Source organism: Vombatus ursinus, unplaced genomic scaffold (genome assembly GCF_900497805.2).
Source record: "Vombatus ursinus unplaced genomic scaffold, bare-nosed wombat genome assembly UNPS02014794.1, whole genome shotgun sequence".
Classification (NCBI taxonomy): domain Eukaryota; kingdom Metazoa; phylum Chordata; class Mammalia; order Diprotodontia; family Vombatidae; genus Vombatus; species Vombatus ursinus.
The window spans coordinates 19056308-19071835 of record NW_020954572.1 but is presented as its reverse complement, the minus strand read 5'-3'; the positions used below and the strand labels follow the sequence as shown (position 1 = coordinate 19071835).

General features: G+C 38.8%; 1 protein-coding gene across 1 annotated transcript in view; it reads right to left on the bottom strand.

The window, feature by feature from the left end:
• The window catches only part of TTBK2 (tau tubulin kinase 2), a 214681-nt gene that overhangs the window by 119690 nt on the left and 79463 nt on the right, over positions 1-15528 (bottom strand). Inside the window, exon 4 of the mRNA XM_027869987.1 lies at positions 685-758. Coding sequence (XP_027725788.1) covers positions 685-758 — 74 coding nt within the window. The remainder of the gene's footprint in view (positions 1-684; positions 759-15528) is intronic.

Sequence of the window (15528 nt, the reverse complement as noted above, 5' to 3'; positions counted from 1 at the left end):
TGTGCTAGGAACTCTGTCAGGTGCTGAGGATACAGATGTAACCAATATAGTCCCTGCTCTCCAAAAGTTGACATTATTAATTTATTTCAACTTGTACTTAGGTGAAACATTATTTCAGTGTTTGAGTAAGTATCAGTTCATGTTTCCTGAAATCAGGTCTACCTGTTTCTGTTGTCCATTGAAGTTTATAAACTTTCAGTGTGAGGAAGAGGCTGCATCTACTAACTCATTTTGTACAATGCTCACATCAGCACCATGAATAGCACATAGGGTTGTCATTTAGTTAACGTTCAATGTATGTGCCAAGCACTGTGCATGTTAAGCCTAATTTGCTAATGCTAAAATTATTTCCTATGTCATAGGTATACCTTTTGTATACACTTGTTTCATGCATGAAGCATATTCCTAAAAAGCTGTAGGCAAAATCAAACATTTGTAAAACTAAATCTAACTATATTTTAAATGCCCCAAGGTAACTACTATTTAATAGAATTATTGAATAACAAATCATCCCTTAGTTTATCTTTTTTTTGAATATATGGATTTTCACATCAAAACCATCATAAAACTCTGACATGGCATCAATAACTTGTTCACAACTGTTCTCTTCATTATCAATATCAGATCTTTATTAGAGTCAACAAAATGGAAAGGGATTTAAAAAACTTCTCCTAGAAAGCCTACCTGCAATTGCATGACCACATAATTGAACCGATCGTTCCTCCCACAGCCAATGAATCTGCAAACATGGTCTTTGCCTGGGTAACACCAAAGAAAAATAAAGTGGAAAATGTTATTCAGGTATCTTTTTTGAAATTCTAATAATTTTAATATTTTAATAATTTTTTATTTTTAATAGTTTAATAATTGGTCTTGTAGGACCAATATTTATGTCAATCAAAGGTGCAGGTATATAGATTGATCCAGATCAGCTTACACTCAATGCAAGGAGGAATACATTGAAACTTGGTTAAATACATAAAAGAGAGAGATGTTAATTTTTTAAAATGTAACCAATATTGTGTAGAGGAAAGCACACTAGACTGAGGACAAAGAGACATGAGATCTAGTCCCAATTCTGCATCTAACTACCTGTATGACCTTGGATAAATCAAGCTCTCTAGGCTTCCATTACCTTATCTATAAAAACGAAATGGTGATACTAGGTGATTTCCATGATGCCTTTCAACTCTAAAATGCCATAATTTTATTTCTAACAATTTTCTACCAGCCTAACAAATGCAGGGAGTAAAAATGCACAGAAGATAAAGAATGAAAAAATATGGAAATAGAAAAAAGGATTGAATTAGCTAAGTAATCATCGAGTCTACCTTGGCTTTAAAACAGAGTTGTCATTTAAGTCTATTACATGATATTAACTGCTATTATCATGAACACTGTTAATGCTGCTGAGCTATACTATTTCAACAAAAACTTATTCATATAACTTAAAATTCATTTCAGTTAACAATTTCAACTTTCTACATTAAAGTTTATGACAAGCAGCAGTTTGTGAATAGTATTTCATATAGCTTCTCATCCCTGATTTTTATTTTGCTGTTAGAGGTAATTACAAATAAGAAGACCATGTAAAATACACAATTCATCTACAAACTGAATAATGTAGGCATCTGCATAGTTACTAGCTATTATAGCATCTATGAATGACTTTAACATATTTTCGAGAGTTTTGTAAATTAACAAATTTAAGTAAGATTAATAAAAGAGAATGGCTAACCGGTGCTTAACCTTCTGCCTCTCCTGACAGATGAAATAACAGTCTTCATTGTAAGTTGTAGTTCCCTTATTTTCCCTTTTCTACAGAGGGATGATTTTTCTCCTCTTGTTTCTGCCTATAGATATGTCATATTTGAGTATAATGCTTATGATACAAAGATTTTTTTCCAGTCATCTAAAGACAGATGATCAATTCCATGCTTCTTGATTTAAAAAATAAAGTAAGTTTTAGAATGAAAGAAATAAGAAGAGATGAAAATTTTATATTGTCTGTGCTAAAATATTTCTATCTGATATCACCTATTCTTGTAAAGATACCTAAAGGCTTACTATCCATTATGCTAAAGTACTTTGAGTCTCTTGTTGATACCAAACCCTGCCCTCAGAAAATTAAGTAAACTGAAAATGTAATCCTCTGCCCTTTAATGGAGGTTGAGCATGATATAGAGAGACAGTATTAGCAATAAAATCACCCAGAATTCAACTATGCATCTTCACATCTACAGTTAAGGGCTTAATGAGGTTTCAGCTCATATATTTATGGTCCATTTTACTACTGTTCTGATATTTCGGATACATTTGGATATTCATGAGGCATATATTGCTACTGCCTTTTGCTATATATATATATGTATGTATGTATGTATGTATGTATGTATTTAGTTCAATAAAAGTATCCAACTGATGCCACAATATACATTATAGCAGCAAATCAAACTTCTACGTGAATAAAAATATCTTCAAGAAGTTCCCAGGATGGCAGGCTTCTCCAAGACCATATGTATGTACTATGAACATCATACTCCTGAGGAGGGGAAAAGGAGCATATGCACTGTTCCAAGAATATCGATGTATAATAAACATTTACTGAACCGAATTTTTCTATTATTGGTTCCATTCTTATAGGCTCTCTTCAATGACAGATCACCAGTGTATAATGACACTAGTATATAATGACTACAATAATTCCAGTAGCTTTAGGTACATATATAGAAAAAAAATCATTGTTTATTTCAATACAATTTGAGATTCTATTATGGACAAGACAAGACACCATAGTTTTGGTATCTCATATAGAAGAGTTTACTCCTACATATATTCACGCAAAATTATCAATACTCTGTTTTTGCTAAAAATAGGGATCATTACTAAAACATCTATCATTTCTTTAAATAAGAGGTAATCTTTGTCTCTATTTATCAATAAACCAAGTTCCTTTAAATCTTGAAACCTCTTTCCTGGTGGAAAGATTTAAGTGAACAATGACTGATGTGACAGAGACACATTCCACCACCACCAAGTCAGGCAAAAGTGCTCGACTGAGATTCAGGATTATCCAATTGATGATGATCTCAGTGGTGTTTAATTTTTCAATGGCTTTTACCAGGGACCACTTTTTGCTGGTAAGTTATAGTGAAACCCAGATGGTGATGACAATGGCACAACACATGGGGGAGCATTTTATGACACCTTTTACTGCCCAAACCACAGACATATGCACTACTCAATGTGACACAGTTCAGTCTCTTACAGCTTAAAAACTGCATTTTGTGAAGTGATTAAAAGTGTCCTCTCACCAAAAAAAAAAAAGTTGAGAGAGTAAAACAGCTCTAGTAATAGAAGAGGGCTTGGTCAAAAGTACTGTCCAATTTTTCTCTCTAGTCCTGAAGAACTACTGCCCTCTGTGAGCATTCTTTCTCTAGTGCTAACGGGCAGTCGCTGAGCTACAATAATACCCCGCCATGGTTGATTTTCCTTTAATCTGGGACTTCACTAATTGGAAGGCAGACAGGACCACACATCTGAGGCTGCTGCTGCTTTCCTTCACCATCACCAGGCAGTGAGCTGTTAATATAGACAGCAAACTTGCCTTGGTTACAGATCACATCTTAGCTGACTCTTCACTCTTTGCCAAAGGAGTAAATAGTAGTGTTGGCCCAGATCTATAACTATCAGTAGCCTTATGCTATAAATAAGGCTAATGTAAAAGATTATCATTAATAGTAATAAGTTGATGCAAAAATGCTGTAAAAGGATAGGCATAACCAATATTCGATAAATGAAAGAATAGATCCAGCACTATATTCACTGCCACCTACTTGCCTCTAGGGATAGGAAAGAGACCTATGATTTCACTAATAGAGGAAATTCTCCAGTGAGGAAAGGTTAGCATTCTATCAAGACACTCTCTACAATCTACAATCTTAAAGAATTGCCTAGAGCCCTGTGAAGTTAAATCATGTGCCCAGGGTCACATAACCAGTAAGTATTAGAGGTGAGATGCGAACCGAGGTATTCCTGGCCAACTCAGTATTATACCCACTATGGTGTGCTGCCTCTGGAATAAAGTCATGAGGCTTATAAAAATCAATAATATTCAGGGACATTCAGGAATGTTTTCTTTAATTTCTGGAGTGATTCTAAACCGGGTCAGTTTATTCTGGCTACATGAACCTAGAACTTAGGTGCAGGTTGTCTGGGCTCTAAGGCCTGCTCTCTACTCACTACACCACACTGTCTCTTATATCAAATGACATCATACTTGTAAAGTGCTTAGCACAGTGCCTGGCACATAGTATGTGACATAAAAATGCTAGCTATTGTTGCTGTGGTTGTTGTTAATCAAATGAAAATAAAGACTTTCTTCAAATCAGCAAATAAATAAATAAATGAAAGAATACAAACTGCTCAGGTAAAGACTACTACTGGAAAAGACTATTATTAGAAAAACTGGAAAGTAATTTGGCAGAAATTAGATTTTGAGGAATATCTTACACCATATACCACAAAAGCTCAAAATGACTATGGGACCTAAATATAAAATGTCATATCACACACACAAAAACCACACATACTTGAGTATGTGTGTACATATATATATGTACAAATATATACATATATATATATATATATGAATGGAAGGGAATACCTTTCACAATTATGAATAGGTAATTCTTAGAAAAGAGATAAAGCTGATTACAAAATATAAAATAAATAAGTATAATTACATAAAAATTCATGAAAAAAATCAATGAAGCTAGAATAAGAGAAGCTATTGAATGAGAGGGGGAAACCTTTATACAGAATATCTTTAATAAGATATTTGATGTCCTATAAACATACATACATATATATATATATGTATATGTAGGGAGAGAGAGAGAGAGAAAATTGATGCAAATATGTAAGGGCAAAAGTCGTGCTTGAACAAAAGTAAATAGTTAAAGGATATCAATGGAAAGTTTTCAGTAGAAAAATGTAAACTATCAACAACCATATGAAATAATAATCCTAAAGCTCACCAATAAAAGAAACACAAATTTCTAAATCACCTATGAGGTGATACTCATCAAGTTGACAAAGATGACAAAAAACAAAAATGACGAATGTCAAAGAAGCGATTTGACAACAGGCACACGAATCTACTGTTTGTAGAGTCGTTACTGAATGTCACAAAATTATTGAGTTGGAAAGGACCTCGGTAGCCATCTATTCCAACTCACCTAGAAAAAGAATCCCCATACTAATAAGTGGTTATCCAGACTCTTTGGGAAGCCCTCCAATGAGAGCAAACCCACTGCCTCCAAAGGCCCTTCATACTTCTAGACAGCTCTAACTGTTGGGCCTAAATTTGCCTCTTTGAAATTTTCACCCATTGTTACAGGTTCTTCCTTCTGAGACAAAATAGAACAAGTCTAATCCTTCTTATATATAATTGCTCTTCAAATGCTTGAAGATAGCTATCTCATTCCCCCCCATCCCCAAATCTTGTCTTTTCTGAACAAAGAAAACTGCTAAACAAACTGGTATATGAATGTAAAAGAGTACTACTGTGCTCTAAGAAATGATAGATAACAATTTTTGAGACATTGAGAAGATTTATATGAACTGATTGAGAGTGAAGCAAAACCAAAAGAGCAATTTACACAATAACCACATTAATTTACAGGAAAACAACATTGGAACATACCAGATCTCTAATCCATGCAATGACCAATCATGAATCCTGAAGACTGACAATGAAACACCTCTCCTTACCAGAGAGACAGAATATAAGGACAAAATGGGGTGTATATTGTTAGGCACAACCAATGTACTGATTTGTTTTGCTTGACTATACTTTATTACAAAGAAGGCTTCTATAGGGGAGAGAGGAGAAGGAGAAGTGGAGAATACTGCAAAGTAACCTCATTTTTTTTTTAAAGAATAAAACATTTGTTGTTTTGTTTTCTCTTTCTTGTGGTTCCTCCTATTGGTTCTAATTCTTCCTTACAACATGACCAATGTGAAAATATGTTTAATAGGAATGTATATGTATAGCTTATATCAGATTACACACCATCTTGGGGAGGGAGGAGGAGAAAAATTTAAAACTCAAAAGCTTATGGAAGTGATTGCTGATAAATCAAAATAAATTAAACAAACAAACAAAAAGAATAAAGCATTTGTTTATTTTTAAGTTTCATGTCAAGTTCCAGAAATAGCAAATAGATAATCTGGCCAGAACAGAGAAGATGTAAAGGGGAGTAATGAGATATAAAGTTGTAAAAAGTATGATGGAGACTGACTGCAGATGGCCTTAGATGTCTGACAAAGAAGTTTATATTTTATTCTCTAGGCAATGAAAAGTCATTGACGCTTTTTAAGTAGGAAGTGACTTGGTCAAATCCGTGGATCATGAATATTATTTTGGCAGCCATGTGAAGTATGGATTGAAAAAAAGAGGCACTGGAGAAAGAGACCAATTAGGAGGCTATTAGAGGTGATAAATGATTATCTGGAGTAGGAGCAAGCAGGGTGGGCAGAGAGGAGGACATGAATGTGAAAGACACTGTAGAGGGAGAAGTGACAGGATTAGGTAACTGGATATGGAGGGTGAGGTAAAAGGCAAGAATAATGAAGTGAAGCCACTGAAGTTTCAAACCTGAGTGAATATGAAGATGGTGGCATAATCCACAAGAATGGGGCTATATGAAGGAAGAGCAACTTGGGGGTGAGGAAGAGAATTTGTTCAGGTTAGGCCATGTTAAATTTAAGGTAAGACATCCAGGTGGATACATTCAGCAGGCAGGAGGAGATGCAGTCTTGGAGTTCAGGGGGTATATTAGGACCAGATGTACACATTTGGGCATTATACACATAGAGGTGATAAATGAATGTAAGGGGGCTGATGAGATCACCAAAGAAGGGTTGTTTTCTCAACAGTCATATCTGATATTTCCTCCTAATTTTTGGCAATATGTATTTGTTCCCAAAGGAAGCAAAAAGCCAGCTATGTGGCCCTAAGCAAATCACTTAACTTCTCTACGACCTTTTCTCAATCTTCATCCTTCTTGCCCTTACCCTCCACTCCTTTATACTCTCCTCTCTGTAGGTTTTCAGGATATTGTTCTCTCTCAGTTCTCCTCCTACCTACCTGACTGCTCTTTTTCAGTCTCCTTTGTTGAATCATCATCCAGGTCATGTCTACTAACTATGAGTATCCTATAGGGCTCTATCCTAGGCCCTCTTCTCTTCTTCCTCTATACTATTTCACTTGGTGACCGACCTCATCAGCTCCTATAGATTCAATTATTATCTCTGTGCTAATGACTCTCAGATGTACTTATCTAGCCCTCACCTCTCTGCAGACTGCTAGGCTTACATCTTCAAATATCTACAGGTTATCTCAAATTGGATGTCCTGCAAACATCTTAAGCTCAAAATGGCCACAAATGAACTCATATTTTCCCCCCTTCTATATCTCCTCCCCCCTTCCATACTTACTATCAAAGGCGCCACCATCTTCCCAGATACCAAGGCTCACAACCCAGATGTTACCCTTGATTCCTCACACTCTCCCCCAGCCGCTCCCCTACATAGTCTGTTGCCAGCGTATGTGGATTTTACCTTTACAACATCTCTTCTCTCCTCTGACACTCCCACCACCCTGGTGGAGGCTCTCATCATCTCGTGACTAGACTACTGCAATAGCCTGCTGGTGGGTCTCCTTGCATCAATTCTCTCCCTACTCCAGGTCATCCTCTAATCAGCTGCCAAAGTGATTTTCCCAAGGCACAAGTTTGATCATGTCACCACTCTCTTCAATATACTCCATTAGCTCCTTATAACTCCAGGATCACATATAAAATCCTGTTTGGTGTTCAAAGTCCTTCATAACATAACCTCTTGCTCCCCTATCCAGTCTTCTTACACTTTAAGCCTCACCATTTCATCTGCAATCCAGTGCTACTGCCTCCCTGCTGTTTCTCTGAAAAGACACTCCATCTCCCAACTCTAGGTATCTTCAATAAGCTTTCCCCTCCATGCTTAACTCCCTCCTCCTCTCCATTTCCTGGCTTCCCTGGCTTCCTTCAAGGCCCAGCTAAAACCCCACCTTCTCAAGGAAGCCTTCTCAGATCCTCCTTAATTCTAGTACATTCACTCTTTTGAGTATTTCTAATTTATCCTCTATATAGTTTGTAGATAGTTGTTTGCATGTTGTCTCCCCCATTAGACTGAGCTCCTTCAGAGGAGAGAATGTCTTTTATCTCCAGCACTTAGCACAATGCTTGGCAAATAACAGGCACTAAATAAATGTTTACTGATCTACTGTGTCTTGATTTTCTCACCTGTGTAAAATAAAGAGGTTGGACTAAATTATTTCTAAGGACTTATCCAACTCTCAAATTCTCTGATTTTACATTAAGGTTTTTTTAATAGACGATTCAAAATAATTAATACCTGCTTCATATAGCAGAGTTCAATAATTTTATAAAGATCTGAAAGGTTGGAACATTTAGGCATGGCTGGGTCTCTCTTTTGACAGGGAACTAACTATAAGGCATCACAAAAAAAATCACTGTCATTTCCAGTAAGATTATACTATAACAGCTTTTAGAGGCATTAGCATTTCTAGATACCCTTTGTACAGATGTGAAAGTCAGGAGGAAAAAAATGTTTTTCTCAAGATTCTTGGTTTAAAAAAAATGCTATGGGAAGAAAATAATCAGGCCTTGGAGAGTTAGTTCTATTTTCTAGAAGGAAAGAAGTTAGGGCTAAAGAGAAAGGTGATATAGCTCCCAGGAGCCTCTAAAGAGGGGACTAATTTGACAAAAGGTCAGTACGGATGGTAACAAGGCACCATTTCGAAAAGTATAGCTATTCACACCATTCTACTGTAATGTTCTATTCAGTCAGATACATACTTCTTTATACAATAACTCTTTACAATGCTTCAGAACTCCAGTCTATCCCTAGGGGCTTTAGAACTTTTTTTAAAAACCATAAACATAATTTAGCAAGCTGAATTTAAATCAGAAATCCTACAGTAAGAAAGAACACTAGATAAGGAATCAGGAGAATTGAATTCTGGACCTGATTCTGAAGAGGGGTAGGGGTTCTGGGGTGCTCCTAGTTGCACAGAGGCACCCCAAGATTGCAGGAGGTTGTGGAGTGCTGGGAAAAGCCCCAGATTGCAGCAGAGGCCTGCCTGAAAGAATTCAACCCAAATCTTCTTCCAGCCAGAGAAAAAGTTTATTAAAGATAAAGCATGTAGGCCAGACTCCCAAGGAACCCAAACATCAGTAACGCCCATAAGGACGAGCATGAGAAAAACTCAACCTCTGAATGGGGGAGGCCAGGTGACGCCCCTAAGGACGACTGGGCTTGAGACAGTCTCAGCCTCCAGGCGTGAGAACAACTCAGCCTCTAAATGGGGGCTGGGGGCTAAGGAGGCCAGGTGATGCTGGTAAGGACAAGTGGGTTTGAGAAAACCTCAGCCCAGAGGGGGCAAAGGTGAATCTTAAGTACAGAAAAACTGTGGGAGGGATCTAGGAGTGGCCAAGTAGTTTGGAGCGACTGGAGGAGGGGTCTAAGGAGATCTGGATGGGAGTGGCTAATAAGCTGCGGTGAACAGAACTCCTGCGTCCTGGGCCCCATGGTGACTAGCTAGGATTAAGGGTGAGAAATGACCAGGGGCCACAGGAAAGTAAAACAATGGAAGGGAGATTGTGTGTAGCCACAATGCAATGTCAGTTGAAGGGGGGATGTGGTTGAGAAAAAAAGGGTCCAAGTGAGAGTTCCATTTGGAAGGTCTGAGAGATTTGAACAGACAATGAGAATAGATAATGAAGGGAACTGGAAGGTAGACATTTGCTTTCAAAGGGAGACAAAGAGAGCTTTCAAAGGGAAATAAGGCAGTTTCTAAAACTTTAAGGTTCTCCTGGACCGGTAGACAAACTGAAGCCAGGTTCTTTTTGGGGCCAGGAAGGAAAGCGCATTTGAATAACATTAAAAGGCAAGGCCCAGGCTTTGGAAGGGAGGTAGGGGAATCTCACAAAAGGGCTTAACAATAAAACTATTAGTGGCAAAGGTCTCGGCTTCTGAAACTGAATGAAAACCCTTCAGTTCTGCCACTAAAAGGTCTAAGACCTCGGGCAAAAAAAATTCATACACTCTGGGCCTCAATTTCCTCACATGAAAATGTGGAGTTGGGGAGGTATGAAATTGATAATCACTTAATTTTCTCCATGTTTTAAAATCCTATGATTTTAAATATTAATGCTTTAAACTTATGGGAAGAATGTTTGCTCTCACTAAAACAGGGCTGAATCCAGGGGGCCCTCCATAAAGCAAGTTATTTGCTATTATATAACCTACCTACACTTGAGGCAGCTGCCACTATGTGGACTACGATGTACAGAAAACCAAGAGACAGGCTAAAAAGCTCATGATCCACCCAGTATGTCTGTCTACAAAGAAAGAAACTCTTAAGATAACAGAATCAGAGACAGTGGCAGGAAAAGTGAGAGGATAGCGCCCAAGAGGAATAGCAGCTCTAGCAAAAGAAGGAAAGGGGGAGCAGCTTCTGGGAGGGAGGGTGCAGATAAGAAGGGTCAGGTCCCAAAGGTGGTGGAAATGTAGTAAAGGTCTGACATGTTCAGTGTGAAAAACATGGCAGAATCATGGATGCCATGGGAAAAATTGAAGTCTGCAGTGAGAGTACAGTGAAGATGAAGTCTGGCGGAGGTGGGGGTGTGTGTGGGGGGTGGGGGATTTGGGCTGGGTGACAAGAGGGTCCATGGTAGGCCCATATGCCCGTTCCAAGAAGCAGCATTTGCCTTGCCTGTCAGTGGCCTGGACAAGCCTGCGTATACAGAGCCTCCACTGAAAAACAAATTCAAGTACTATATTATTATGGTTGAAAGGAGAAAATAAATTGTGATAAATGAGTTGAAAAAAAAAGATAACAGAATCAATATTAGTCACCTAATTTGCAAATCAAACATAAAAGAAAATCTCAATTGGAGCAATAAATTTTAAAAATGTGCATAAATGTTACTTCCACTAATTACACCTGTTATTCATTGATATTTGATTTAATTTAGCTCTAGTTTTAACTTTACCTATTAATGTGAAAAGTAATCTAGGGATCAACCCTCAGTGTCCTTTCCAAAACCACAATTTCTGTATAAGGAGCCTTCAAGCCATGTTAGCCATCCTAACTTATGGCAGATAGGTATCATATCCCTTATTTCTCTCTTTTCATCTGAAAGGGGATGTGTTGAGGGAATCCTTTACACTATCAGTGTGCTTCCTTTTTCTCTACTCCATCCCTCACAAAGGACTATTCTATTTTTTTTTTTTTTGTCCTTGGTAATTAGGACATAAAGCCTCCAAAACAAAAAAGGAATTAAGGCAAGTGCATTTCTTTCAATCAAAATACCATTATCTAAGTCACTGGTGTTATCATCGACCTCCAGGACCCGCAGGATTGTGGTTAGCAGGGGACAAGGTGCCATTGCCCACTGCTATCCCAGTTGCAAGTCAGCCTAGAGCCGAAATAACAGGCTACAGCTCTTTTAGAGCTAAGGAAGAAATTCTTTTATTCAATTCTTGCAAGAATCAGTGCACTCCCTCCCAGAAAGGAAGCACATTGATCACAGAGGTGAGAGCGAGCTTTATACTGTTCGTCTGGTCCCCTTACCCCTCCCTCCAAGGCTCGGATTGGTCCCAGTTACAATCAAAAGTTTCACAATTGGTTAGGTCCACAATTCCACAGGCTAATTAGAGAAACCTCAAACCAGGTTACAATTGGTTCCTTTAGTTAGCATATGCAAGCGGTTCATTGAGCATGAGTAGTAGCAGATTCTTGTGCTGGGACATGGATCCCCAACCAGCTTGGACTGGTTTGGGCCTTGGGCTGTAAAGACAGGAACCCTGCTGTCTTAACTGGCCTGAGGAATGTCACTCTCCCCTTCATTAGTTAGCTATTCAGTACCTTTCCTGTTTGTTTGTTTGGGTTTTTTTTTGCAACTTATGTGGGAACCTAATAATTCAGCATTTCTCCCACTAGGTTAGTGCTGTTGCTTGTCTTGTACGTCAATACGCTTCTTAATGGAGGGGCAGAAAAGGGTAATATTCCAATTGGTCAAAAAGCACTGATTAAGTGCTTATATATGCCACTCATCATGGTAAGCGCTAGGAATACAAAGAAAGGAAAAAATAGCCCCTGCTCTTAAGGAACTTACATTCTAATAGGGGAACAACAGTACATAGGGAGAAATTGGTGACCAGTGAAAGAAAAGATTGCATGGGCAATCTGCCACAGCAGACAAGAAGGGATGGAATCAAGGGTAAAAACAGAGGGGCTGGCCTTAAAGACGAGATGGAGCATCAGAGACTGGAGTAGAGGAAAAAAGAATGGAGGATGACATCAAAGAGTACTGAGATGTAACAAAAGGGAAAATAAAATAGCCTCTATTTTCTCAGTAAAATGGTGAGAATTTTCTTTTCAAAGTCTTCAGTGGCTGTGGTTGCTAGGAGCAAAGGGTATAGCAGTTGTCAAGCTATCTCTTCATAGAGTTTTGCTTCACTCCATGATGGCTTTGGGGGCTGGGCCAGAAGCAGGTCCAGTGGCCTGAAAGTCACTGCTATTCCCAAGTCTCTTCGGTTCTGAGTCCTGGACTGTCTTTCAACCAGTGACAGGGAACTTTATTACATCCCATTACATTCTGAGAATGGCTCTTAATTCCTCTTATGAAGCCTAATACGATGTGGTTTTCAGTTCCCCTCACTCTCCTATAACACCTTCTCTGCACCCTCTCCAGCCTATTAAGGTCCTACCTAAAATGCCTCAAATCAAACTCTGTAAATAACCCCCTTATTCCACCTACCAGCTGGCCCTAGAGATAAGTCCCTGCACATGTTCAAAGCATATTATAGCTTCATCATCATGATTAAAATAACCCACAATATATAAGTCCTGATCTCTGATACATACTCCAAATTTTCCAATTAAGTTTTCTCCATAGGCAAAACCAGTATAGTTCTAGTCTATTTCTCAGCATAAGTATTGTTATATATAAATAGCCTGAGAAATCAAACAGGTGACCCAAATAGCACCAAAGAGAGTTGATACTGTAATTACCAAGCTGATTACTATGTTATTGTGTAAGTTATTAAATGATTACTCTTGAAATAGGCTATAGAGATGGAAGAGTCTATATGTTAAAACTGAGAATGCATTACTGCTATTAAGTGTCTATCAAATCTCATTACAGAATCATCTAGATTAGCATGACAACAAAAGGAAAGGCAGTCCTGTACTACTAGGCTGCTTCTTACTTTACTTTCCAGCTCTTCAGAGCATAAGCCTCAGCAGATAATAAATACCTAAGAAATCGTAGATGACACTGCCTTTATGATAAACAGCACAAAAATAAATGTAAGGTCTAGAAGGACTTAAGAATACTTAGTAGAAGTAAATTTCTGTCAGAGCAACCCCTAAAACTAATACAAAGAATCTTAAAGAATTAGAGTACACAGAAAGAATATTTCAGGGAATAGGTGGTGCTTTGTTTTCTGCAATTATGTAAAAATTATTAGACAAGTGGAAGGAATAGCCTGGCTACTCTATCAAGGTGTGGATGCTCACCCCAACCATTCCACCCATGCCTTCAACCCAGTTCAAACCCAGGAATGTGGAACCTTGTTTGCTTAACTGGATTCTTCAGTTGGCCTTCCCCTCACAGATACTTCCTTCTTTTCTAACTTTTCCTTCTGTCTGTGCAGTATTCTTCAATACTCAATTGTCCCTTCCCTGATTTAGGGCTTTACCTGTTTGCTCATCAAGCATTTTGACTTTTGCCAAACCATACCTATCCTACTCAAAAACAGATTATCTTACCCTATATTGTCCCATCCCATTGCAGTTCATGTTACAGCTTGGATGGGGAAAATATGTCCTCTCTAATATCTGAAAATATAATTATTTTCACAGATGTTTCAGTTCTTCATGAAACATATTTTCAGTCATTTAAGCTGTGTCTGACTCTTCGTGATACCATTTGGGGTTTTCTTGGCACAGATACTGGAATGGTTTGCCATTTCCTTCAACAGCTCATTTTACAGATGAGGAAAAAGGCAGACAGGATTAAGCAGCTTGCCTGGGTCACACAGCTATGAAGTGTCTGAGGCCGGATTTGAATTAATGAAGATGAATCTTCCTGACTCCAAGCCCAGCACTCTATCCACTGCACCACCTACCTGCCCCATGTTTAAGGATTGAGTACACCTAAAAAAAGCTGGTAGGCTAATTAAAGTCTAACTGAAAAACATGGGGTAAAAGAGATATACCCGCCTACTTATGTCTACCAAGCTATATACTAGTATAGACCATGAATTCTTAGTGTTTTGTTTTGCTTTTTAAATGTAATGGGGGGGATGGAGCCAAGACGGCAGAGTGAAAGCAGTGACTTGCTTGAGTTCTCCCCCAAACCCCTCCAAATACCTATAAAAAATGGCTCTAAACAAATTCTAAAGCAGCAGAACCCACAAAAAAGACAGAGTGAAACAAATTTCCAGCCAATGACAGCCTGGATTGTTGATCAGAAAGGTATATCGCGCAAGGTGGGGCTTGGAGCGCAGTTCAGTGTGGGTGCGCAGGCTGCAGCAGCCCTGGAGCAGGCCTCAGAGGGCTGAATCACGGGCAGCTGTGGCGGTTTCCAGACTTCTCAACCCATGAACACCAAACACAACTTAGAAGGTCAGTGGGAAAAGTCTGTTCCTGTGTTGCTGAAAGAGAAGCACAGTGGGGTTTCAGCCCCATTCCCCGAGCGTGGCCCTGGGGCGGTGGCTAACTCCTGAGCTTCCAGCCCAGAGACTGAGGGGCCATTGAGTGGCTGATCAGAGCGGGATTGCAGGGATCTCTCTGCTACTGCAGGATTCTCTTGCTTTGCCCATGCTTGGATCTGGATCACAGTTCTGGGTGGCAGTCCTGGGATGAGGAGGAACACTGGCATGGTGGAGCTTGTAGAGGCTGTGTAGAAGAAACCTTCCTCACAGTTCCAAGACGGAAAAGGGTGCTCATAGACCAGAGCACTGGCCAGGAAAGGAGTAAACATCTCGCCCATGATCATACCACCTTGGAAGAACTGAAAATTTACAGGTCCTAGACGTATCTCTGAAAACAGCTGCACAAAACCCCTGAAGCTTGGGACAGTACATTCTCCACATTTGAAACAGACTCCTACCTTAACAAAGAGTTTATAACTCAAGTAATTGGCTGAGATCATGAGCAAGCAGCACAAAAAGAGTCAGACTTACATTACCTTACTTTGGTGACAAAGAAGATCAAAACATACAACCAGAAGAAGACAATGAAGCCAAAGTTCCTACATCCAAAGCCTCCAAGAAAAATATGAATTGGTCCCAGGCCATGGAAGAGCTCAAAAAGGATTTTGAGAAGCAAGTAAGAGAAGTAGAGGAAAAACTGAGAGTGATGCTAAAGGAGACCCCAAAAAATACTGA